General features: G+C 45.5%; 1 protein-coding gene across 3 annotated transcripts in view; it reads left to right on the forward strand.

The window, feature by feature from the left end:
- Positions 1–25706, forward strand: part of INO80C (INO80 complex subunit C) — a 108846-nt gene extending 83140 nt beyond the window's left edge. For 2 of the 3 annotated variants that reach the window (XR_016214588.1, XM_089305812.1), the window contains 2 exons: positions 22170–22308; positions 23121–25706. Coding sequence is in view for 2 of the 3 variants with exons in the window: in XM_089305812.1 (XP_089161938.1) it covers positions 22170–22308; positions 23121–23212 (231 nt within the window). In the remaining variant the exon portion in view is untranslated. Of the gene's footprint in view, positions 1–22169; positions 22528–23120 lie in introns of those variants that run through there. The other variant, XM_089305813.1, reaches the window with a different exon arrangement.
- Positions 25707–27352: the final 1646 nt, after the last annotated feature.

The following is a 27352-nucleotide window of genomic DNA, read 5'->3' on the forward strand; positions in this document are numbered from 1 at the left end:
GCTCTCCCACCCTGCCAGATAATGCTGGATACTTTAATCATCTCAGGGCCCATACCTTAATCACCCCTGAAAAATCGCTTTTGTCATGGGTCATAACATATTCATAGGCTCAGGAAACCGAGACACAAATGTTTTTGAAGTGACCACTATCTGCCTACTATAGTCTCCCCTACACATATCACAATATCTTCCCTATTAAGACAACTAATCCCAATGTCTTAGCCATCAGAGGGCTGTCCCATGGCTGGGAAAAGCTGAACTAAAACCATATTTCTGCTCCATCTTTTGACAGACTTTGGCCAGTTGGCCACGTGAGCAGGTGTACTGAGCATAGTTGAGGGTAATGAATTTCTTGGAAGGCCTCATGGATAATGGGAGCCCTATAGATTTCATTGTGCCTGTCTCAGCTTGGAGAAAGAATAAGTAAAAATTCTCATGTTTTTTTTTTTTTTTTTTATTTGAAAGGCAGAGTTACAGAGAGAGAGAAAGAAAGGATCTTCCATCATCTGATTCATTCCCCAAATGGCCACAACAGCTAGAACTGGGCCAGTCTGAAGCCAGGAACCAGGAGCTTCTTCTGGGTCTCCCACATGGGTGCAGGGGCCCAAGGACTTGGACCAGCATCTGCTGCTTTCCCAGGCACATTAGCAAGGAGCTAAATTGGAAGTGGAGCAGCCAGGTCTCCAACTGGTGCCCTTATGGAATGCCAGCATTGCAGGAGGCAGCTTTACCCGCTATACCACAGCACTGGCCCCAAATTCTCAGGTTTATTTCAAAGACAGAAATCATGGCTGAAACCATATTTTTCATCAGAGAAGTGAGCTTGTGTTGACATTACGTACACTGCACACTGTGCAGTAATGTGTTCTGCATCGTTTCTTCCCCAAAGACCTCCCACTCCTGCAACATCACTATGTTCCACAGAAGTTGCAGGAGCTACTGAGACCCAGACGTGCCTGTGCTCCTTCACCAAGACAAACCCTGTGAACAGGTTTGAGTGGAAGCTTTGGGAAAGGACACAAAGGCACACAGGCACACCTCTCTGTTCCGGCTAGATGGAACCCACATGCACCTGGAACCCAGACTGGGCTTGGCTCCATTCTTATCCCCTGTTGTCCTTGCCTCTTGGAGGGTAATACTGCATGATCAGTGCTCCAAGAACAAGCAGGTGAATAATTCTGTTTTCTGTGATTCCATGACTGGATGTTTTCTTCAGCTGCAGAGTCTTTGGTACAGGGGTCAGTTACTAGCCTCACAAATCTTGTAGGAATTACAACCTGGTTGTAGGCAGGGTTTAATTGCATAGTCATCATTCTTTCTAGAAAAGAGATCTTGTATCTTGGTTTCGGTAGGGATAATTGAAAACAAAATTACGGCACCCCAGGGAAACTGCAGAAAGCCCAGAACAAGACGGACATCAGACTCGTCAATAGCAAGTACTGGTGGAGAGGATGATGGAACGATGCTTTTAAAAGTGTTTCCGATGAAGTACTAAAGTGATCACATAGGGCTGGCGCCATGGCTCAATAGGCTAATCCTCCACCTTGCGGCGCCGGCACACCGGGTTCTAGTTCCGGTCAGGGCGCCGGATTCTGTCCCGGTTGCCCCTCTTCCAGGCCAGCTCTCTGCTGTGGCCCGGGAGTGCAGTGGAGGATGGCCCAAGTGCTTGGGCCCATGCACCCCATGGGAGACCAGGAGAAGCACCTGGCTCCTGCTTTCGGATCAGCGTGGTGCGCCAGCAGCAGCGCACCGTCCGTGGTGGCCATTGGAAGGTGAACCAACGGCAAAAGGAAGACCTTTCTCTCTGTCTCTCTCTCTCACTGTCCACTCTGCCTGTCAAAAAAAAAAAAAAAAAAAAAAAAAAAAAAAGAAAGTGATCACATAGATAGGATCAAGTGAACAAGTGATCATATAAGTAGGACTAAGTGTATGGAAACAGTAATAAACAGAATTAAAAAGAAGACTAACATGGGAAGCAGTCCATACTATAGACCCACAGAAGGACAATTGCTTTAGGTAGCACTTCGACCTCAGAATCAGCCCTTAAAGCACTCTGGTCAGGCTGGAAAGCCCAGGAGGAGCACTTCAGGCATGGAAAGCCATCTCACTCAGGCAAAAGATGTCCTACACCAAAGACCCCTATGGGCGAGACCCCAGAGGCAAGAAGGGGCCACCAAAGAAGGATGTACATTTCTCTGAAGGAAGGAGAGAACTTCCTCTTTGCTTATGGCTCTGTCAAGCTAGTGGATCGAAAAAGCTTCCATAGCCAAGGCAGCTCGTGTCAGGAATCTTGGGTGATTACTGATGCCATACATAAGACCTTTATTTGTTAAATAAACAACAAAGAGTCACTGTGCACTAACTTCCCATGCAGGATCTCTGTCCCCAGAGAGTTGTACCATAAAAATAATAAAACTTGTTCTCAAGAATCACTTCCTTTTAATATATAAAAGGAGGATCTTACTATGTCTCATAAATTATAGTTATGTCCAAGAGCTCACAAAAGAAGTACCATCTTTTGGTTCTTCTTTAAAGACAATTAAGTTTCTAAAAGGAAAGAAGGAAAAGGGGGGAAGGGAAAAGAGGAAGGGGGGAGAAAAAGAAGCTAAATCACCTTCAGAAGCAAGAACAGATCAGCCCTTGTATGGACAGTTGAGCAACAATTCTCTTAGTTTTTTTTTTTTTTTATTCCATTCGTTCTTTCTTTTTATTTCTCTTTCTCCGATAAAACAAGAGAGAGAGCAGGAGTGGGGGTGAATGGGTGGGAGGGCAGGCACAGTGGGAAGAATTGCTACGTACATTATGGTGTATTTATGAGACACATACAAATTAAAAATAAATTAACAAAAAAAATTTAAAAAGTGTTTTCAAAGAGAGAGAGAATTGGACTAGAATATTACCATTTAATTTGAGAGTGATAGAAAGATATCCTTAGATATAGAGCCTCATAGAGTCTTACTATACCAAAAAAAAAAAAAACCCACCTTTTTGTATAACACTCTTGGAGAAAGAATTCTAGCAAGAAGAGAAATAAGTAGAAGGCACTCTGGAATAAGGGCTATAAAGATGAGTTCACAATTTGACAAAGTTTACTGTTTGTAAATACAAAGTTTATTGTATAAATAGGCAAGAGCTTCCAATTTGTTTTTTTTTTTTTTAACCCAATTCATATGGGCTTCTTTTGTGTCTTTTTTTTTTTTTTAATTTGACAGAGTTGTAGACAGTGAGAGAGAGAGAGAAAGATCTTCTTTCCCTTAGTTCACTCCCCAAATGGCCGCCACTGCTGGCGCTGTGCCAACCCGAAGCCAGGAGCCAGGTGCTTCTTCCTGGTCTCACATGCGGGTACAGGGGCCCAAGCACTTGGGCCATCCTCCACTGTCTTCCCAGGCCACAGCAGAGAGCTGGACTGGAAGGAGAGCAATCGGGACTAGAACCCAGCGTCCATATGGGATGCCAGCGCCGCAGGCAGAGGATTAACCTAGTGTGCCACAGCGCTGGCACCCTCCAATTTGTTTTTAAATGTCTCTGTTAAGTATGAATGAGAAAAAATGGATCATATTACAACAGAAGAAAACTTTTAACATGAAATATAGAAATCAAATAAACAATTAGAAATGAAAAATTTGGAAACTAAGATAATGTGGAAAGCAGAAGACAGTGTTTAAAAGTATAATTAATATTCTCACCATGGCCGGCACCGCGGCTCACTAGGCTAATCCTCCACCTGTGGCACCGGCACTCCGGGTTCTAGTCCCAGTTGGGGCTCTGGATTCTGTCCCGGTTGCTCCTCTTCCAGTCCAGCTCTCTACTGTAGCCCGGGAAGGCAGTGGAGGGTGGCCCAAGTGCTTGGGCCCTGCACCCGCGTGGGAGACCAGGAGGAAGCACCTGGCTCCTGGCTTCGGATCAGCGCAGCGCGCCGGCCGTAGTGGCCATTTGGGGGTGAACCAACAGGAGGAAGACCTTTCTCTCTGTCTCTCTCTCTCACTGTCTAACTCTGCCTGTCAAAAAAATATATATTCTCACCAAATGAGATAGTAACCCATTAAATAAGAATGGGAGCAGGATATAAAAAGAAGCATGGAATAAAAAAGAGATCTTTTGGAAATTAAAAATAAAATAGCAGACACTAAACAACTAACAGGAGATTTAAAAGATAAAATTGAAGAAGTCTTTGAGAACATAGAGCCATAAATAGAAAACAGGAGAAAAAAAGAAGAGAGAATGAAGGGATTAGTCCAGGGAACAGAGAAAACAAAGGGAAGGGAACTATCTAAAGACTGATCAAGGATGTACAAGATATTTATGGAGATTATTTAAAATCTCAAGAAAATAAAGTAAGAAACATTTGCTTCCAATCAGGTTGGGGTGACAGAAACTAGATTTATCCCGTCACAAACTGAGATAAAATATATGAAACACTGGATATCAGGCACCCACAAAGATTAATCACAAGAGATGGGACATAAATGAATTGACCCCTAGGGTTGCCCCAGCTCACTGCCTTAAGGGGGTTCCCGGCCGGCGCTGCGGCTCACTGGGCTAATCCTCCACCTTGCGGCGCCGGCACACCGGGTTCTAGTCCCGGTTGGAGCGCCGGATTCTGTCCCAGTTGCCCCTCTTCCAGGCCAGCTCTCTGCTTTGACCTGGGAGTGCAGTGGAGGATGGCCCAGGTGCTTGGGCCCTGCACCCCATGGGAGACCAGGAAAAGCACCTGGCTCCTGCCATCGGATCAGCGCGGTGCGCCGGCCGCAGCGCGCCGGCCGCAGCGGCCATTGGAGGGTGAACCAACGGCAAAGGAAGACCTTTCTCTCTGTCTCTCTCTCTCTCACTGTCCACTGCCTGTCAAAAAAAAAAAAAAAAAGGGGGGGGGGGTTCCCGGGCTGCAGTGCTGGGAGAGAGAACCTAGCGGACTCCAGCAGTCGCCCTGTGTCAAGGAGTCAGGGCAGAGTCCTAGGAGGACCAAGCAGCTTGATGTTCCTCAGACAAAGGCAGAATCCCAGGCATTTGCAAACGGTCATGGCCAAGAACTATCGGAATGGTTTAGAGAATCATGCCTGGCACTGACACCTAGCCAGGAACGGTGCCTGCTGCCACCCGCCAGACTGGAAAAACTCAGCATTTACAGAGCATGGAGCAGAATTCTCAGGAAAGTTTTGCATCCATACTGGGAAATAATTAGCCCTAGACTAAGCAGTACTCTGGCCTCACTAGAATCGTAGATGGAAGACCTGAAAGGATCAGACTGTTTCCAAGAGACTTAACTTCCAGGACAAACCTCAAGAATATCCACAGAATGAAACAGTATCGAGCCACCAACAAGGAAAATTCACATTATCTGGCATCAAAACAAAAGTCACCAGACAATGAAATGAAGCTGGAAAATATAATTCACAATGAGAAGAATAATGAACCAAAAGAAACTGACCAAAGCTAAGCAGACAAAAACAGTAAGACAATCATTAAACCAGTATTGTTTATTTTCCAAAAAGTTAAATAAAGGCATGTGAGATTAAAAAAAAAATGACATAAATCCGACTTCCAGAAATGAAAACCACACTGAATTCGAAGTGTATGAATGGTAGATTAGGCTGGTTAATTAACGGCAGGTCACCGGCAGAAGAAAAGGAAAGAAAAAGCCTCAGGGTCCTGGGAGGCCATTCAGGCACCCGGCCATCTGGAGACATGGAGGCTGAAGGATGAGAGGAGAATGTGAGGTTATTTATTTATTTATTTTTACTAAATCATGGCTAAAATTTTCCCAAATTTTTTTTTGCAAAGATTCAAGGAACTTAGTGAACCATAAGCATTAGAGACATGAGGAAAATTACAGCGAGGCACATAATAATCACATTACTCAAAACCAACTGAGAAAATCATAAATGCAGCCACAGGGGAAAGTACGTATAAAGACGCAAAGGTGCAGACAACAGACTTCCTATTGGGAACAACAGAAGCCGGAGGACATAGAGCTCCCAGTTACTGGAAGAGAAAATTGTCAACCTTGAGTTCTATAGCCACAGAAAATATCTTTCAAAAATGAAGGCAAAAGTCAAAGTTTTCTTGACATGCGAAAGCTGAAGGAATTCTTTATAATCACATCACTATACAAACTACAAAGAACATCTTTCAGGTAAGAGAAAATGATGTCAAGGAAATCTGGGTTTTGGCAGAGGAATAGAGAGAGTGCTAGAGGGGCCCATATGGGTGCTGGTTCAAGTCCTGGCTGTTGTGGCCATTTGGAGAGTGAGCCAGTGGATGGAGGATCACTTGCTGTGTCTCTCCCTCTCTCTGTAGTTCTGCCTTTTCAATAAATTTGTAAATCTTAAAAATAAATAAATAAGTCTTTTCAATAACTGCTTAACAAAAGTATTAACATTTTATTATGGAGTTTATAAATGTATAAAATGGATGAGATAAATGCTAGAAGCAGAAAACTGTAAGTAAAGCACTATAAAGTTCTTATATGCGAAGTCATTTAACATTGCTTGAAGGTAGTTTGTAATAAGTTAAAGATGTATAATGTAAACTCCTAAGTAAGTACTGCAAATTAAAGAAAAAAATTTATGAACTGAGGACACAGCAATAGAAACTATGCAAGATTCACTGAGAGAATAAAGAATTTAAAAATTTGAGCCTTGGTGAACTGTGGGATAATTTTAAGTGGCCAAAACCCCCAAGCAATTGAAGTCTCTGAAAGAGACAGACTACAGCTGGTGGTCAGGGGAAAAAAAATGTGTAGAAATAATGGCCAAGTGGACAGTGCTGTGGTGCAGTGGGTTAAGATGTGGTCTGCATTACTAACATCCCACATGGGCACCGGTTTCAGTCCTGGCTGCTCCAGTTCTGATCCAGCTCCCTGCTAATGCTCTTGGGAAAGCAGTGGAGGATGCTGCACCCACATGGGAGGCTCAGAAGAAGCTCCTGGCTCCTGGCTCCTGGCTTCAGGCTGGCCTAGTTCCAGCTCTTTAGAGAGTGAACAAGTGGATGGGAGATTCTCTCTCTGTAACTCAGCCTTTCAAATAAATAAATAAATACATAAACCTTTTTAAAAATGGCCACATTTTTTATAAATTTGATGAAAAGCATAGCCCCACAGATCTAAGGAGCTCAATAAAACCGAACACAAAGTGAAGAAGTCATACCAGGGCACATCGTAATCAAATTTCTCAAAATCAGTGATAGAGGGAAAATCTTAGAAGTAGCCAGAAGGTGAAAGAAAGGACACATTACGTGAAGACAAAAAATGACAGTGGGTTTCTCATTAGAAAGAATATATAAGCTGAAAAACAATATAGCAATTTTATAAAGTACTGGGAAGCAAATCTGTCAGCCTAAAATCTTTACTCACCAAAAATATATTTCAAAAAAGGAGGACAAAATAAAGAATTTTCCAATAAACAAAAGCTGTAAGAGTCCATTCTCAGCAGATTCATGCTACAAGAAAGTTTGAGGAAGTTCTTCAAGTAGAACAATGATACACCCGAGAAAACTGTATTTACTCAGAAAAATGAAGAGCACCAGAAACAATAAATTTATAGGGAAATATATAGACTTTTAAAATTCTTTAAATCTAATTACAAGGTAATAAACTGTTTAAGGCAAAAATAAGAACCATATATTGTGAGGTTTAGAAGTAAAATACATGTCAACGGTACCACAAAGACCCAGAGGGGATGGATGGAAGCACATTGTTGTAAGGTTCTTGTTATACATATGAGACAATACAATCACTTGATAATGTTAACAATATGCATTATAATCCTAAATCAAGTACTAAAATAACGTTACAAAGAGCAGTATCTGGGGCTGGCACCATGAGGTAGCAGGTAAAAGCTGCCACCTGTGGTGCCGGCATCCCATATAGGCGCAGGTTTGAGTCCCAGCTGCTCCACTTCCAATCCAGCTCCCTGTTAATGCGTCTGGCAAAGCAGAGGAAGATGGTCCAAGTGCTTGGGGCCCTGTACCCATGTGGGAGACCTGGAAGAAGCTCCTGGCTCCTGGCTTCGTATCAGCCCATTTCTGGCCATTGCAGCCATTGGGGTAGTGAACCGGGGGATGGAAGACCTCTCTCTCTCTCTCTCTCTCTCCCTCTCCCTCTCCCTTTCCCCCCTTTCCCTCTTTCTCTCTTTCCCTGCCTCTCCTTCTCTGTAACTATTAAGGCAACAAATGAGGTAAGATGAAATCATCAGAAATAGCTACAATGGAGGAAGAAGGACAAAGAACAGATCGAATAGATACCAAGAAGAGATATCTATAAACATAACTGTATCAATGCTCAGATTGTCAGAATGAATAAAAAAGCAAGACCCATTTATATGCTGCCTACAAGAAATGCAACTTAAATATAAAGATACATATGAATTAGAACAATGGAAAGATACTAGCTAACACTAATCAAGAAAAGGATTGCTATTTTAGCATCAAAATAGATTTCAGAGCAAAGAACATTACCAGGGATAACAACACAGAATACATTAATCAAAAGGACATAATAAGGCTGGCGCCATGGCTCGGTAGGCTAATCCTCCGCCTTGCAGCGCCAGCACACACACCGGGTTCTAGTCCTGGTCGGGGTGCCGGATTCTGTCCTGGTTGCCCCTCTTCCAGGCCAGCTCTCTGCTGTGGCCAGGGAGTGCAGTGGAGGATGGCCCAAGTGCTTGGGCCCATGCACCCCATGGGAGACCAGGAGAAGCACCTGGCTCTTGCCTTCGGATCAGCGCGGTGCGCCGGCCGCAGCACACCGTCCATGGCGGCCATTGGAGGGTGAACCAACGGCAAAAGGAAGACCTTTCTCTCTCTCTCTCTCTCTCACTGTCCACTCTGCCTGTCAAAAAATAAAAAAAAATAAAAAAATAAAAAGGATATAATAATCCTACATATTTATGTCCCTAATAATAGAGCTTTAAAATATACGAAACTGACAGTACTAAAAGTGAAAACAGAAAAATCAGCAATTTTGTACATAGATTTTTAATATCCCCTTTAGATGTTGAAATAAATGTTTAGGAAATCAGCAAGGATTTGAACAACACTGTCTACCAACTTGACCTAATTTTTGTTCAACAACAGCAGAATACACATTCTTATCAAGTGCATGTGGGAGATTTACCAAAAATAGACCATAGTCTCTGTCATCATAAATTAATTTCTTTTAAGTATTTATTTATTTTCATCTACTTGAAAGAGGGAGAGAGAATTCTTCCATCTGCTAATTCACTCTCCAAATGCCTGCCATAGCCAAGGCTGGGCCAGGCAGAAGCCAAGAGCCTGAAACTCCATCCAGGTCTCCCACGAGGGTGGCAGGGTTCCAAGCACTTGAGCCATCATCTGTTGCTTTCCAGGATGCATTAACAGGAAGCTGGATTTGAAGCGGAGTAGCCTGAACTGGAACTGGCCCTCCAATATGCGATGTGGCGTCCCTAGCAGCAGTTTAAATCGCTACGCCACAGTGTCTGCCTGTCACAATAAATTTAAAAGGATTCAAACCATTCCAAGGATATTCTCCAATCAAAGTAAAATTTTATTATAAATGAATAAGAGAATGATCTCTAGAAAACCCCCAATATTTTGAAACTAAAAGCACAATTCTACTGAATCAAAAGTAAATACAAAAGAAAATCAGAATTTTGAAGGAAATAAAAATGAAAGCATAACATATCAGAATTTGTGGGCTGCTGCTGCATGAGAAATTAGTAGCACTAAAACCTACATTAGAAAATAAAGGTCTCAAATTAGTCATATGACCGCAGTGGGTCAGATCTCTTAAACCCTGCAACAGGAGAAACTAAACACGTTAAATAGGGTTACACAGTTAGACTTTCTGTGTCAGACTTTCCTGTTTGGAAACAGCCAGAGCCCTTCCCCATCTCGGTTAGGGACATGAAGCCCAACGGCCTTAGAAATGCGGGGAAGGAATAACTTTACAAACAGTGCAGTCAGCTCACAGAACTTGCTGCCATTAGGGTGCTGTTCATGTACTTCCGGCAGCTTCACAACTTAATAGGTCAAATTGACTGTACCTCATTGCTAAACACCCAGATGAAACATGAAAAAGAAACCACACAGTATAAATTGCAACTTCTGGAAAAGTTCCCGCTTTATTATTCCAAATTTTTCCCATGTAAAATAAATGTCCAATAGTTCCTAGCATGTAGGAAGATAATGTTTGTTAAAGTCACAATGAAACTTTATTGGGGTAGCACTGTGGTGTAGTGGGGAAAGCCACCACCTGCAGTGCCAGCATCCCATAAGGGCACTGGTTCGGGTCCCGGCTGCTCTACTTCCTATCCCGCTCCCTGCTAATTCACCTGGGAAACCAGCAGAAGATGGCCCAAGTCATTGGACTGCACCCACGTGGGAGACCTGGATGAGGCTCCTGGCTCCTGGCTTCAGCCTGGCTCAGCCTTGGCTGTTGCAGCCATTTGGGAGTAAACCAGCAGATAGAAAATCAGTCTCAATCTCTCTCTCTCTCCCTCTCTCTCTCTCTCTCTCTCTCTGCATGTGTGTGTGTGTGTGTGTGTGTGTGTGTGTCTCCTTCTCTGTAACTCTGACTTTGAAATAAGTAAATAAGTGAAACTTTATTCATGGAAGCTTGGCGATATAAATGGCACAAGTTGAGATAAAGTTTAATTTCCAAAGCTGTTAGGTTGGATAAAGTAAGATCAGTTATGGCCACGTTGTAACTTTACAGGAAGCCTCATTTCCACTGGAGGCTGAGGAGGCCCACCTTGGTATCATTGGTGGTCCTTGTCCATACGGCGGCATAGCACCAGGAAGATTAACCTGGCGTGCTTCAATGATGACCATCACACTGAGCATGAGGTGACACTGGTGGTCTCATTTCCTCGTTGCTGTGAATGCCTGGTTGTGTTAGCATTATACCTCCTTTTGGTCCAACTTGTGGATTCCTGATGGGAGCCTGTCCTGATTGAGAAAGATTATGTTCATTTCTAGGTACCTGTGCCCTTCCCTCTTCTAGTGATATATACTTGTCTGGACAGATCAGCTTACTGGTTGGATTGGTTATCCTAAGTGTAGCAGGCTTACTTGTTGTTGAAGCTGCTGGTGTAGCTGCAGTATCCTTGTACAGTGATTGAAGCTGTAGACTGTGTAAGCAGGGAATGTAGGCTTTGGGAGTTCTGTAGTTGGTGCAGGGGTACTATTTAAGGGCTTGAAATCTGTGCCAGCAGGTCCTTGGACCTTTTATTTTTTTAAAAGGATAATAGGGATATTACAAAATCTTTATGCAAAATTGGTTCTTCTTAATTGATCTATAAATCAAAATGTAATGCTGGGGCCAGTGCTGTGGTACAGCAGGTTCAAGCCCCAGCTGCAGCACTGGTATCTCCTATGGGCGCTGGTTCAAGTCCCGGCTGCTCCACTTCCCATCCAGCTCCCTGCTGATATGCCTGGGAAAGCAGTAGAAGATGGCCCAAGTCCTTGGGCCCCTGCACCCCCATGGGAGACCTGGAAGAAGCTCCTGGCTCCTGGCTTCAGATCGGCTCAGCTCTGGCCATTGCTATCATTTGGGACTGAACCAGCGGGTGGAAGACCTTCCTCTCTCTGTCTCTACCTCTCTCTTTAACTCTCTCTTTCAAATAAATAAAATAAAACTTTTTTTAAAAAATGTAATGCTATTAAAGTTTCAGCAAGATTTTTGAAAAAAAATTACTTTAAAAAAAAGATTTATTTATTTACTTGAGAGGTATAGTTACTGAGAGAGAGAGGGAGAGACAGAGTGAGAGATCTTTCGTCCTCTGGCTCACTCCCCAAATGGCCACAATAGCAGGAGCTGGGGCGATCTGAAGCCAGGAGCCAGGAGCTTCTTCCGGGTCTCCCACATGGGTGCAGGTGCCCAAGGACTTGGGCCATCTTCCACTGCTTTCCCAGGCCATCAGCTGGATCAGAAGTCGAGCAGCTAGGACTCGAACCAGCGCCCATGTGGGATGCTGGCACTGTAGGCAGAGGCTTAACCTACTACGCCAGAGCACTAGTCCCCATTATTCTAAAATTTAATAGAAGAATAAAAGTTCCCAAATAGATAAATCACTCTGATGATGAAAAGCAAAGGAAAAATTGCCCTACAATTAGTTGTGAAGACATACTGCAAAGGCATGGTTTCCAACAGGGGATAGTTGCACGGGAGCAGGCAAATGGACCTGTAGTACAGAATATAGAACTAGAACATGTTTCCAGAACATTCATTATCAGAACTTGATGTATGATCTTTTGAAAAATGCTCCCAACACCTGCCAAGGAAAGCAAGTATTGTTTAATAAGTTGTGCTGAAAAAACTGATTCACTATGTGGAGAAAAGTAAAGCAAAATCTTTACCTTATTTCGTATACAATAAGGACCCAGTTGGGTTAAAGAAATAAATATTAAATGAATAAATATTAAAGGTAAAAAATCATACAGGTAATAGAAGGAAATTTCAGAGAATATATATATATATATTTTTTTGACAGGCAGAGTGATTAGTGAGAGAGAGAGACAGAGAGAAAGGTCTTCTTTTGCCGTTGGTTCACCCTCCAATGGCCGCTGCAGCTGGCGCGCTGTGGCCGGCGCACTGCGCTGATCCGAAGCCAGGAGCCGGTACTTCTTCTCCTGGTCTCCCATGGGGTGCAGGGCCCAAGCACTTGGGCCATCCTCCACTGCACTCCCAGGCCACAGCAGAGAGCTGGCCTGGAAGAGGGCAACCGGGACAGAATCCGGAACCCCAACCGGGACTAGAACCTGGTGTGCCGGCACCGCAAGGCGGAAGATTAGCCTAGTGAGCCGCGGCACCAGCTGAGAATATTTTTGTAAAATTTAAGTTGATGGGGAATTCTTTCCTAGAGAAGACTCCTCTATTCAAAAACCAACCATTAAGGAAAGGATGTGTGGATTTGAGCAGTTCAAAGTTAAGGATTTATGTTTAACAGAAGATTGAATATCAGTCAGTCAAATGACTAGTTATCAGACAGTGTGCAGATTGATAGAGAAGACATTTGCAATGCCAAAAGCTGACAAGGTATTAACAGCTGACAAGATATTAACACCTGGATCTTGCACTGTTCAACTTGGCAGTTGCTAGCCAACCATTGCTAGTTACAGTAAACTAAAATTAAGTAAAATTTTAAAAATGCAGTTCATCAGTTGCACATTTGAAGTGCTCAATAGCCACAGATGGCCCGTGGCTACCATATGGGACAGCACAAGGATAGAACATTTCCATACCACATACTGAGAAGCAGTGCTCTGAAATACACATGGAAGTTTTGCAAAACAAGAAAAATAGATGGGGAACTTCTTAGAAAAATGGGCAAATAACATAACAAAGGCACATCCAAAGAGTAAGCATGTGAAGAGAAGCTGAACTTCAGTAGTAAGGCACTTTCTACTCATCTGGTTGATTAAAATTTCAAAGTTGTAATATCAAATGTTGGTGAACTTGAAAGAAATGTAACTATGAAACTTTGATAGTGGGGCTGAGGACTGCTGTAGCTGTCTGGTCATCAACCTGATGTTAGTGCAATTCAGTGTGCATAGAGGAGTACAAAAGTCTTCAAAAATTCTGTGGAGAATGCAGATTATGAAAAAACAATGCATAGGTTTCCAAATTTTTGCACCAAAATAAATTTTTTTAAAATGTCATTTTCCATGAAATTTTTGAAGTCCCCTCATGTATTTGTGACACTGAAACCCCTTTTTGTATATACTCTGCTTGGAAAGTAGTGTGTTACAGCAATGAGAAACAGCCCACTAAATTGAATTTACAGCATAAATTTTAAATCAGCGAAAACCAGAGTTGAGGTATCTTTCAGGAAATAGATCATTTCAAAATCAGAAATGTGGGGAGCAATCCGGACTAGACTAAGTTACTCGAATTAAGACTTATTCTATGCATCTGCTCTCCCACAATATGGCGCTGGGAGAGAAGTAAACAGCTTCCGCACAGCTGCCTCCAGTTCAACCAATTAACTGTAGGACTTGCTCCTGATTGGAGAGCAGCGTACTCGGCGTGTGGGCAGCCGAGTTGGGATTGGCGGAGGAGGACTATAAAGGAGGAGAGAGACGGCATGCACCAGGAACATCTATGGGGAACATCTAAGGGAACCCGTGCAGCCCCCGAGAAAGCCGGCCGGCGGTGTGCCGCTCCCCTGCGGAAGTGGGGAATGCGGCCAGGGGGAACTGCCCTTCCACGGAGGTGGAAGGGATAGTAGCCAACCCGGGAAGAACCAGCAGCAAACCCGGGGAAGGCCGAGCAGACGAAAGAACAGCGCAGGGTCCTGTGTCGTTCCTCCACGAAGAGGGGGAGCGACATAATGGTGCCGTGACTCGGATATGAAGCCTAGGCAGGGTTTAGTGTCGTTCCTCCACGAAGAGGGGGAGCGACACAGAAATGCCAAGAGATGCAAATGAAAGGAAGCATTGGAAAAATTAGAGTTTCAGTTCATTCGTCCAGTGACAAGATCCTAAAAGCACAATGCTATTGATGTAACTTCAAACACACTACAGAGCACCACAGAATTTTTAAGATTCATGAATGATGCAAGGACGCACACCAGGCACAGCAGACTCAGAGGTGCAGGCAAACAGGAGTGGCACTCAGAGACGGGCAAAACACGGCCAGAGCACGGCGGCGTTCGTGTGGCCTGGGGACGATGGCGTGGGTTTAAAAGGATTATCTGCCCTCGTGGAGACAGAAAGGGAAAGGTTTTGACTAGAAGAAGCATGGTGCTTAGAGGGAAAATAAACCAAAGGTCAGCCGTATGGAAGCAACTTGGAAGGCGGCTTCTTTTCTCTTCCTTCCCTTATCTAAAGTCGCATTCTGGCTGCAGAGGAGAAAATGAAAGAGGAAATGAGATATATTGCAATTAGATTCCTCAAAAATGGAAATTTAATAATATTTGCTCTCAAGGGAATGAAAGCACAGTGCAGGCTGAGCCTGGCATTTATCTAAATTTCATTTCACTTGAGGTAAAGTAGTAAGAGACAGCATGATTTATACTATACCAGGAAAATGTGAGAATGACTTTTACTAGTGATATTCTGCCAAGAAACAAGGCAAGGATGAGACAAAAAAGACATTTAAGGTTCAAAATTCCCCATCACCTATAGAAGGAGATCATTCACCATCTTTCCAAACTCAATTTCCATTCCACTTCTAGTTATGGGGCTCAGCTTCACCCAAACAAACTGACCCCGTCGGAGCTCTACCAACAGACCTTGAGACTCCCTGACCACCTGCCCGGGCCAGCTCGATGAATACTCTTCACCGGTGACCCTTTCATTATCTCTCCTGCCTGAGTGAATATTCCCACTTAGGAACTATACCACCCATTGCCTGAAAATTATTTTACTTTAATGTTTTGAAGATATTCCATTGTCTTCCAGATTCCATTGCTTCTTCTAGAAGTCAGCTATGAATTTATGGTTTACTATCTGTAATCGGTTTTTCAAAATCCTCAATGATTAACTCTTCAAATACTGCCTCTGTCCCGCTTCCACTCTCCTCTCTGGAACGCCTTTCTGTAACTTCTTTGTCTCTTACTTTCACTTTCGTGTTCTCTCTCTTCACTTCTCAACACTTTAGTCTGGATATTCTCTTCTGATTCTCTGACCTATGGAAGTTTATTAATTCTCCTCAGCTGTCGATTCTGTTGTCACACCCATCCACCAAGTTGCTAATTTTGATAGCTGTATTTACAGTTCTAGGTTTCATGTGTGCGTGTGTGTATATATATAATTTCCCTGCCAAATGCTCAATCTCATCTCGCAACACAACAAGCATAATTATTGTAAGGTCGGAGTCTTCTAACTTTCTTCTCCAGGTCCCCTGTGAGGCTGTTGATTTCTGTTGGTTGTAGTTTATGTGGCTCCGTTCTCATGTACGTCTGGTTAGTTTCCTTTTTTTCAGGTGAAATCCACTTAACAAAAACATAGCCATTAAAGTGCACAACTGAGTGGCATTTAATACTTTCACAGTGTTGTGCAATCATTACCTCTATTTAGTTCCAAAATATTTTCATCATCCCGGAAGAAAACTGTACCTGGTAACCAGTCACTTTCTAGCCCCTTCCCATGGCCCCAGGCAAACACCGATTTTCATTCTGGCTTCATATTTGAAACGAGTCTCTTGTAGGCAGCATGTAATTGGGCCTTGCTTTGCTTCAGTCCTCTTCTCTGAATGCTTGCTTGAAAACTCTTGAGCAATAAACTGGGGAAATCGTTTGTTTCTGTTATCCTGAACATCGCTGTCCTTTGTTGCCTAATGTCCAGTATCTTGAAAATCATGATTTCGTATATTTTGTCCTATTTTCTTTATTTGGTTATTCTAGATGAGAGGGAAAATGTGGTCTCTGTTACTGTGCCTTGGCTAAGAACAGAAGTCTGCTGCCCTTTTAAAATGCAATTAACTGCTTTAGTTTAGCAGTTAAAATCGTTACATTCAATTTTCATTTTAGCTTTTTTTTTTTTTTTTTGGCAGCATGGTGGCATTGTATCACATTGTAATGAAGATGTTAACCATCCTGAAATATTTCCCGGTAGTTTGTATTGTACAAAATATGCCCACTCTTTCCAAGTTTTAACATCCTTCATGTGTCACCAGCAAAATCCAGTTGTTGTTTCTCCCCAGTGCTTATGAAATGCCAACGATGTCTTTAACTGTCAGGTGCACTGGGTCTCTCCACGTGTGGGCTCATCACATCCAACCCACCACTACCACCAAGTGTCCATGAATCCAGCATTGTTCACTTTTAGGTGTTTGTAGATTTGTAAAAACCATCTCCACTTACGTGAATACATTTCTGAGTTACCTTCTCCTTTCTCTAATTTATTTATTTATTTTTGTTTTGCCCTCAGCCTGTAGGGCTTCTAAATAGTCTAGGGGCTAATTTTGGCCCAGACTCCCTTGGGGTGGGACTTTGAGACCCACTGGTGTTGCAGTGTGTCTGTGTGTGTGTGTGTGTGTGTGAGAGAGAGAGAGAGAGAGAGAGACCGACCCTGGGCCATCAGTCATCTTGTCAGAGGCAGAGACCTGCTCCAGCCACCCCCAGCTCCCAGACTGAATTGACATCACCTTGACTTTAGCTATAACCAAGGAGCTTTTAAACAAAAAGTGGGTTTTTGTCAAGCTCCAACCTCACCCATCATAGAAACACCCTCTCTGTTATTGCCCCATCTCTCCCGGCTCTTTCTCAGCCAATCTTGGAAGAACTGTCCGCACTTGCTCTCACCTGGCCCGATGGCAATCTGGCTTCCACGCCCCACCCCCCGGCCTCCTGAGCGTCTCTCGCCAGCTCCTGTGAACGCCCTTCAGGTCTCGCTGGTGCTTGCACTGGCAGCATCGTACGCTGCAGACCCAGCCCCTTGCCTCCCCTGGTTCTCTGCCACTCCGCTGCTCTTACCAGGACCTCCTGCTGTTCCCTCCCTGCATGGCTGATGCTGCTGAACTGTGCCCTGATGGAGGGCTGGGGAAGAGACTTTGTGTTCCAGGCCTTGGAGTAGCCCCTGAGAGGCTTTCTGGGGAGGACACATAAGTCACCTGGAAGAGAACGGGGACACTGAGGGTACGCCTGTCGCTTCTAGGTGTGGCACCGAAACACTGACGAGTCCATAGGGCTGGTATATCCAGACTACGGGACCTGTAAAATATGCAAGGCGAGAGCTTCCCACAGATAAATCATTTTCCCATCTGACATTTTCTGCCTGTACAGAGCAATCTATCAGACCGGGACGCTGAATAAGACTCTGTCTCAAATTGCTGAGGGGAGTGTGACTTTGTTAAACCTGTCGAAACTGCTCTCTGTGGGAAAAGAGCCGCTCACACGTGCTCAGTGCAGTTTGTTTGCACTTGTATGTGTGATTCACACAAGTCAGGGAGGGCAGTAGCCTTCCATGGTTGTGGGTCCAAGCAGCAGGACCTGTTAACCACAGACTGTCCCATTGCCAGTCTCAGCCCGGACACTCCCCTCCCCACACTCCTCGGCTGAGCTTGAAGCTGCCGGAACCAGGAAGTCTTCCCCTGCCCTTTGCCGCCGCTTAGGTGTGAACATCTGGGTGTTCACGCCTTATTTTGCCATAACTCAGGGGACTCCCGACAAAGCCCTCTTTCTTCAGCTGATCTGGAGGCTTTTCGAGGGTAGGGCTGGCCCCTGCAGGCATCCAGCAAAGCACGCCATGGCCCTGGGTGCCGGGAGAGTATTTGGAAAGTGAGGGGGTGGAGGAGTGAGTTCCTGCAGGCGGGCAGGGGTCCCTGCGAAGGGGTAGCACTGGCAGGACTGTGGCCACTCATGCCAACCTCAGCGTGTGTGTGTGTGTGTGTGTGTGAGAGAGAGAGAGAGAGAGAGAGCGAGTGCTGGGCTGTTACCCTGCAGCATTGCAGTCACCCAACTCTCCTGCTAATCCATTTCTCCTCCCTTGGAGCTGAGCTTCCTGGCAGCTTCACCCCCATGGTCCTCCCTAGAGCTGACTGCACTCAGCCCCTGCTCACCCTCCTCACTCTCTGGAGGCTGTTGCTCCGGCCTGACCCTCTCCTGTCACTCGGGACAAGGGATGCACCACCACACCGTCTCCGTTCTTCATCAGCTCAACAACCACTCTCTCCCCCGTCCACAACACCTCAGCAGCCCAACTCCAGATCGGACTTCCTCCAGGAAACACACTGCCTTCGGGAGCCCACCGGGAAGCTTGCTGTCTGTCTCCCCTGGTTCCTGCCTGCTTCAGAATCCCAACACCCCCGGGGCGAGCTGTCCTGGCCCGGGGTCTCCCACTCCTTCCTCACTGAACTGACCAGCACCACTTGCCTCCAGGTGCCCTCTTGCCACCTTGCACCCTTTCTGTTCGCTGAGGCAAAACCCTGCTGCTGGTGAACTGGAACCATCCGGTTGTCAGACCTGCAGAGCCTGTGCTGAAGAGACAAGGACATCCCAGCTGTCGCTCCCCGTCTTCGTGGAGGAAAGACACAGGACCCTGCGCTGTTCTTTTGTCTGCTCGGCCCTCCCCGGGTTTGCTGCTGGTTCTTCCCGGGTTGGCTACCGACCCTTCCACCTCCGTGGAAGGGCGGTTCCCCCTGCCACTTTCCCCACTTCTGCGGGGAAGCGGCACACCGCCGGCCGGCTCTCTCGGGGGCTGCTCAGGTGTTCCTTCAGATAGATGTTCCCGGTGCATGTTGGCTCTCTCCTCCTTTATAGTCCTCTTCCACCAATCCCAACTCGGCTGCCCACACGCTGAGTACGCTGCTCTCCTCCAATCAGGAGCAGGTCCTACAGTTTGTCAAGTTGGTGAGAGGCAGCTGGGTAGAAGCTGTCTGCTCCTCTCCCAGCGCCACATTGTGGGAGAGCAGATGCATAGAACAAGTCTTAATTCCAGTAACTCAGTCTAGTCCGAGTTGCTCCCCACACCAGCCAGGAGGATCCTTCCCGAAATCTGAGACGGGCACCAGCCCCGCCAGCCAGGCTCACCACGCTCCTTGGACAAGTTCACATCCCTGCTCTTGAACAGTCTATGTAGTACTGCCATGGTTTGAGCAGGGATCCACGGCTCCTGGGGGCAGGTGGAAGCAAAAGCCCCTCACCTGTTGGGCCCAGGATCCTGCAGCAGCACAGAGCCCACAACAGCTGCCACGCTCCAGCACAGTTGCCAGCCTGGTCTGTACATGGAGCAAATGGGCTCCAGGGACATGGGCGTGCCCTCTCCTGGAAGCAAGTTCGTTCCTCCTCGGGTGCTTTTGAGAGTTTTTTTGTTTTTTTTGGCATCCCCTAGTCTCTGGAGTTCTTTCCAGGTGGTCCCTCCAGACATCATCCTTGCAGCCGTTGGTGTCTCATAGAGCTTCCTGCACTTTCCCAGGTAGAATATAAAAATGCTGACTTTGGCCGGCGCCGCAGCTCACTAGGCTAATCCTCCGCCTGCGGCGCCAGCACACCAGGTTCTAGTCCCGGTTGGGGTGCCGGATTCTGTCCCGGTTGCCCCTCTTCCAGGCCAGCTCTCTGCTGTGGCCTGGGAGTGCAGTGGAGGATGGCCCAAGTCCTTGGGCCCTGCACCCCATGGGAGACCAGGAGAAGCACCTGGCTCCTGCCTTCGGATCAGCGGGTGCGCCGGCTGCAGTGCGCCGGCCGCGGCAGCCACTGGAGGGTGAACCAACGGCAAAAAGGAAGACCTTTCTCTCTCTCTCACTGTCCACTCTGCCTGTCAATAAATAAAAAAATATAAAAATAAAAATGCTGACTTTCTCACTGAAGTGACCCAAGCCTGGTCCTTGGGCAAGGAATCTTCCCACACTCCTGTTGCCCACGCCGACGGCCACCCAGAGGGCGTCTGCTTCCTCCCTCCACATCACAGCTGGGGCCAGTACCCAGCAACTTTCTTGGAAATCCCTGCTCCTCCGCAGCCTTTTCTGAGTCTGTGGAGCCGCCTCTCGAGAATCGCAGCTCAGTTGCAGAAGGCCTCCTTTGTCAGGCAGTCCGGGGCACTGCCGGAGAATGAGCCCCTGCCCAGCGCTCTGCCAAAATCAAGCCAAGCGCGCGCCACTTGATTCTCCAGCCCGAGGGGATGCACGAGGAAGTGGACTGCTTCACGGCTGCCAATTTTCCAAAGCAGGAAGACAGCAAAACGCTAGAAGACAGAAAAGTCCTAGAGGGGAATGAGCAAGCTGATCAACTTAATGCATGGGTGAAGGGTTGGCCCTCCCCTCGGGCCCAGAAAGGCTGCTCCCTAGATTTTGCTTCAGAATACAAATGACCGCATCTGTGTACACCAGGTGGCTTGTCACAGCATCCAGTGTGCTGACCTCCAGTCCATATTAATACCTTGAAAGCCACCTTGAGCAGAGGTGGTAAGGAGGCCTCTGGCTTGGCAGGTGTACCCTGTGTGTCTGGGCCTGACAGTCTGGGTGGTAAGGCCTCCGTGCCCATCAGTCGGCTCAGTCTGGGGGATTTAGGGGAAAGGACTGTTTACTGAGGTATTTCTGTGGCTGGGCTGAGGCTGGCAGTGCCAGAGGAGACACAAAGAGAGGAGGAAGCCCTCTCCCAGAATAAAGAATTATTCTTCCGAATAACCCTGGTCTGGCTGTGGCTGCATACTCCGTCTCTTCTTTCCTGACAGCTGCCACCCTGGGCTGGGACGGGAATGTGTTCAGGAGAGGAAAAGAGGCCTGGGGACCAGGAAGCTCCAGGGAAGAGACAGCTGAGACCAGGAGAGAGGTTGAGTAGAGGTGCTTAGGGTTCCTGGGCCCGAGCAGCCTGGGCCCGAGCAGCCTGGGCCTTGTGTTTAAGAACAAGCCCCAGAGAAGGGAGAGAAGCCTGAAAGAAAACACCAATTGCTAAAAGGGAAGGGGGCAAGGAGAAGCCTTGGGGGTGGGGTGGGGGGGTGGTCACAGGATGGGAGGGAACAGAGCAGGCTGCAAGGGAGGAGAGAGGCAGAACAGAAAGTGGGAAAGTGGGAGGTGAATTCAAAAGGGATCTTCCGGAAATTAAAGCAGATTGAAGAGAACTCAGAATCTGCCCAGTGTTTGGGGGGCAGAGCCTTGGCTCTTTACCACTCCCCCCCAACAGATCTAGTGTGCTACTTCCTGTATTCCCATAGTCCTCCTGGGTCCCTGGTGTGGTTTGATTGACTGATTTCCCCGTGTGTGGTCTATGCCCCCTGCCTCATGCAGATGCGTCATGGCTCTTGCTGCCAGGAGCATATCCCCTCTCGAGTCTCCCCTCCCCACTCCAACCTCTCCCAGGGACACCCCCAACTCATTATGTGCCCAGGACTCCTTGAACCCCTAGGATGGCCTCCAAAGGTGGCCCCACAAGCTTGTGGGGGGTTTAGTTGTGTCTTTCACCTGGACACCCCTGTGTGGTGCCCTGGCCCTCAAAGAAGGCTGTTTATGTCGGGCAGAAAGGGTGGGATGTGTTGCCTTAGTGGTCATAAAGGCGACAGCCAGCACTCCTCTAACAACAGGTTAACAAGGGAAGAGCTTCACAAGTTCTCTGTGAAACGGGAGCCTTCAGAAACGAAGACCCAAAGACCTAGGGAAACTACTTTATGCTTAGAGTCAGTGATGAATGGACGGCCAGGTCACATGTGATTAGACAGAAGGGTATGACCCATGAACAGGCTGGGGGGAGGAAAGGGCCGGCCAGGCCTGTCTGTCCAGATTCTTCTTGCCCTCTCTGTGTAACATTCCTCTCTTCCAGGTGTGGGCCAGGATCCCTCTGGAATGGGCATCTTCGAGAGACGTCGCAGAAGGGAGAGAGGACTTTCCTGGGCTTGCGGGAGGAAAAGGGGTTCTGGTTCCCGTGGTCTGGTGTCTGCAGCAGAGTGGGCGAGAGTCAGGTAAACACTTTGCTTCTGAGGGCTTCCATTATCCTTTAGTTCAAAGTCCTCGGCGTGTCAGTGTCACTTTGTGGGGTAACGCTTTTTGAGCCCAACACTTAGGTGTTGACAGTTTGTCATCTCTCCCAAAACGAAAGTGAGGGGTAGTCTGCAGGAAGCCAGTGCTGAAAAATCAAGTTGACAATCCCGTTCCCTTTGCGCCCTCTTCTGGAGAACAGGAGAAAGAGCAGCACTGCCCGTGTTTTGCTACCTTGGAGGATGAATGAGATTTAGCTTTGTCCTTGCCGCCTCCTCCTCTAAATATCCTTATAATGACCATATTATGCTTTGTAAATATTTCTCACAAATGGCCCAGGCCATTTTTATAATTATATTTTCTTTCTGGTAATATCCTTCTGTGGTTTTGCTCCTGGGAAATCATGACATTGTCTGATTTTTTGCTTAGGCTTCTAGGTACTTACCAAAATTACTGCCTACATTCTCTGCTGAAGATGTAAGGTCCTCTGACTATTGTTAAACAAATCTAAATTCTCAAACAATTACAATTTTAAATATTATTGAAGCTGTTCTTGGTGCTACTGGTCAAATTGAGACTGTGCACCTTCCCATTTACGACATAGCTGTTATCCTGGGAACACACACTTGCTTGCCTTTCATTCTTTTAGTGAACAGATGTTCTGAATTTTAATGTCAGATTTATCAGGCTGTCTATTTGTGGTTAAAAGTGTTAATATCCTATTCTAAACATGTCCCCTCTTCCAATATTCTGAAGATACTGACCTACATTTTATTCCTTACTTTTTTAAAAAAAGGTTTGAAAGACAGAATGACACAGAGTGATATCTTCCATCGGATGGTTCACTCCCCACAAATGGCCACAGTAGCCTGGGGTAGGTCAGGCTGAAGCCAGGAGCCATGAACTCCATCTGGGTCTCCCACGTGACTGATTGGCCATCTTCTGCTGCCTTCCCAGGCATATTTGTAGGAGGCTGGATTGGAAGCGGAGCAGCCAGAACTCCACTAGCTCTCTGATATAGGATGCCAGCATTGCAAGTGGTGGCTTAAACCCCTATGCCACAACACCGGCCTAGAAAGCCTTAATTGTTTTTCTTTTCATAATTAGGTCTATGATGTATATGGAAATCACTTTTGTGTATGGTGTGGGGGGCAGGGGTCAAATTTTATTTATTTTTTATATATGGATACTTAATTGATCTAGCATCATTTGTTGAAAAGACCATCTTCCCATCTTCTACCATTCTGCAGCGCTAATTGTGTCACATGTCAAGAATCCAGGTTTCTGTGAATCTATCCCTGGAGCTGTAATCTCTTTCGTTGATTGATCTGCTTACTTATCTTTACATTGATACCACACTATTTTAGTTAAGCAACTTTTAGATTTATTTATTTCTTGGTATTTATTTGAGAGGCAGAGTTACAGAGAGGGAGAGATCTTCCATCTGCTGGCTCACTCCCCAAATGGCCAGCTGAAGCCAGGAGCCCAGAGCTGCTTCTGGGCCTCCCGTATGGGTGCACAAGACCCCAAGCACTTGGCTCATCTTCTGTGGGTGCACAAGACCCCAAGCACTTGGGTCAGCTTCCACTGCTTTCCCAGGTGCAGCGGCTTAACCCGCTAGGCCACAATGCTAGCCCCAGTTAAGCAACTTTTAAATAACACATTATAGATTATAGAACAAGTCTTATCACTCTATTCTCTTTCAAGAGTGTCTTTAACATTTCCATACAAATGTTAATACCAGTTTTTTAGTTTCCACAAAAAAGTGTTGCCATTGATTTCTCAACAATGTTGCAGTGGATTCGTTTCTGAGAGGAGCAGCGTGGTGGGGGCAAGAGGCGTGGAGTCACCACACAGACCCTGGGAGTCGGGAGTCGGGTGAAAGTAGGCTTGAGGTGAGCAGCCCGCAGACTGGTTTATTACAGTTGGAACAACATCTTATATAGCCAAGACCAGCCAATCTGGTCAAGGGGTGGTCTCTGCCCCAACCAATCACAGCCTGTTGCCAGGCAGGCTCCATTGCCAGGTGGGTTTCAAAGCCATTCCTGAGTAACTGACACTCGCTTGCCAGTGGCCACCTTGGCATGGCCTTCTCATTCCACCACAAAAAAGTATATTAATTTTTATTGCATTAACTCCACAGATTAATTTAGGAAGAACTATCATTTTTACATCCAGTTATCCAGTCCATGAACTTGTAATATCTCTCATTCATTTAGTTCTTCTTTACCTTCTTCCAAAAATTATCCCCTTCCACCACCTGAAGAATCTTCTCTATAAAATACTTATTTTATTTGGATTTTAAAAATTGTGATGATGGGGCCAGTGCTGTGGCTTAGTGGGTAAAGCTGCCACCTACAGTGCCAGCATCCCATATGGGTGCTGGTTCAAGTCCCGGCCATCCCACTCCTGATCCAGCTCTCCCCTATGGCCTGGGAAAGTAGTACAAGATAGCCCAAGTCACTGGCTGTTGGTAATCAGCTTAACCTTCATCCCCAAAACTTAGGAGATGGGGCTGAAAATCCCATCATTCTGATCGTGCCTTGGCCTTTCTGGTAATCAAACCCCACCCTAAAGCTACCTAAGAGCTACCAGCCATGGGTCAACTCATTAGTGTATTAAAAAGACACTGTGATCATTCTAAGGATTTTAGGAGTTGTCTGCCAGGAAATAGGGACAGACACCAAATACATATTTCACAATATCAGAATGCCTCTTCCTCTTCTCTGTCCTTGTTTTCTGTAGCTCTTACCATTTGGATAGATCACTTGAACCAGTCTTCTGATTTTTGCCCTCTTTTTGTGCTTTCTGGAGAACTTTATTGTTTTCCCAACTCTTTAATTGAATTTCCTGTATCCGTTGTGGTTTTAGTTTTCAAATGATTACTTTTCTGGATTTCTCAGTAGAGCTTCCATGAAACAAGAACAGGAAGCAATGCCCTCCTTTACTCTCTGAGGACATTAAGTATTTTTTTTAATAAAATGTCTTCTGCTTTTCACTTTGTCTAAGTTCCCCTAGTCGTCTTTGTGTGCTTATTTGAGCCTCTTGTCTTTAAAATCAATACGTTTCCCTAAATGCCTACTGACGGGCTTCAGTGAAGAGTGCATTAGAAGCTCTGCGGAGGTGAAGGGTGTTGATTGGCAGGATTCCCAGTGAGTTCTTCATCCTGCGTCGTATTGCTGGACAACACTGGACTGACAGCTTGTCTTGCTCCTGTCCTGATCAGTGTAGGAATATGCAATGCAGAGTTGTAAAAATTAAATAAGATGATTAGTGGAAGAAATTGCCACAGTGTCTGATACTGAACAATAATACAGTAAACATATATGCAAATATTATACACATTTGTAACCATATATTATACATATATTTCTATCTACAACCTCTGTGTGTGTGTATTTATTAACTTCAGCTCACTTCTCAAAACTCCCGACTTGCTAGCACTTATGGATCACCTCCGACCTTGATAAAACTGTTTTAGCCTCTTGCAATTTTCTGAATACTCTTTCCTATGAATAAGCATAAGCTATGGAGCCCTTCTATCCACATTGTTCTTGCTGTTTTCATCCATTTCTTCGCCACTGTTTGCCTTGGAGGAACAGGTGATGTTTCTATTTCTTATTTCAGTTGAAAATATCTGTATGAAAAGGAAAGAATATTTTTCTAAGAAGGAAGTTCCTACAAAGGTCATTTCTGCTAAGAGCCATAGTGAAGACATTATGGTTCCAGGTTGGAAACACCTTTGAAGGCAGATTAGAATGAAATCAGAGGAAACCATCTCATAGAAAACACCATTGTATAACTGCTATGCACGTGATAGAATTTTTAGCCCAATATCAGTCTTTAGTCTATACCAGAGAATCTACACAGGAAAGAAACCCCACACAAGAGAGTGGATGGGGAAGAAAAGCCTTCAGAGTACAGAACTCACAGGTCAGTGAGCCACAGTGGCAGGAAACAAGGGTGGGCGAAGGTGGAAAAGCCTTTTGATCACCAGAGAATGCACAGTGGGAGAAGGCCTATGCTCCGGTGTGTTTCCTACAAAGCTCACATTGAAATTTAATTGCCATTGTGATAGTATTAAAAGGTGAAGCTTTTAATGTGATTGAATCATGAGGGTGGAGCTTCTTGAGGGTTTAATGCTTTTATGGGAGTGTGTTAATTATTACAGGAGCAGGTTGCTATAAAACACCTGCTCCCTCCTGCTTTCTGTTTCAGGTGCTCTTTCTAACCTTACAGCCCTTCCGAGACAATAGGATGAAAAAGGGTAAAAGCCCTTACTATATGCTGGTCCCTTAACCTTGGACTTCTCAGCATTCAGAACTGTAAGGCAAATAAACTATTCTTTATAAGCGAGCAAGTCTGTGGTATTCAGTTGTAGCAACAGAAAATGGACGGTGAAAGTGAAGCTTGTGGGAAGACCTTTAGTCAGGGCACAACACTGATTCCATATCAAAGGATGCACAGGTGAGAAGCCTTATTAATGTGATCCAGGCCATGAAACTTTCTATGGCTGTCACCCCTTATTAGTCATCAGGTAATGCCTGCTGGGAAGAAGCCTTATGAGTTTGTGAGACATCCTATTCTTAAGACTCACACTCCTAAGACACACTATTCCACCCATCTCTTAAGTATATGACAGCACTCACTGAGACCGATTATTATTATCAAGGAGAACACTTAATGAGAAACTGCTTCAGCAGCATTTTTAGAAGGTTCTATTTGCTCATCAGAAGAACTAAAGTGAAGACGAAACGGAGCAGTCTTACCATTTCTACCTTACGCGCTAGTAAAGCTGTCCCATATTTTCATAATCAGAGAACCTCAAAAGACAACAAATGTATTTTCGGATATGTGCCATTTTTATGAAGTGGTGACCTAATAAATGACTTTTCAAAACATAAAAAATGGTCAAGTAAAGCCTGCTAAAGGCATCACAACTATCGTCTTTTTTTTTTTTAATCAGCAATTCCAAAGGAATTCAGAAGGGTAATTCAGCCAATTTTACCATAAAATGTACATATTACA

The sequence above is a fragment of the Oryctolagus cuniculus genome, chromosome 10, assembly GCF_051225735.1.
Source record: "Oryctolagus cuniculus isolate XC-2025 breed Fujian yellow rabbit chromosome 10, ASM5122573v1, whole genome shotgun sequence".
In the NCBI taxonomy this organism is placed as follows: Eukaryota; Metazoa; Chordata; class Mammalia; order Lagomorpha; family Leporidae; genus Oryctolagus; species Oryctolagus cuniculus.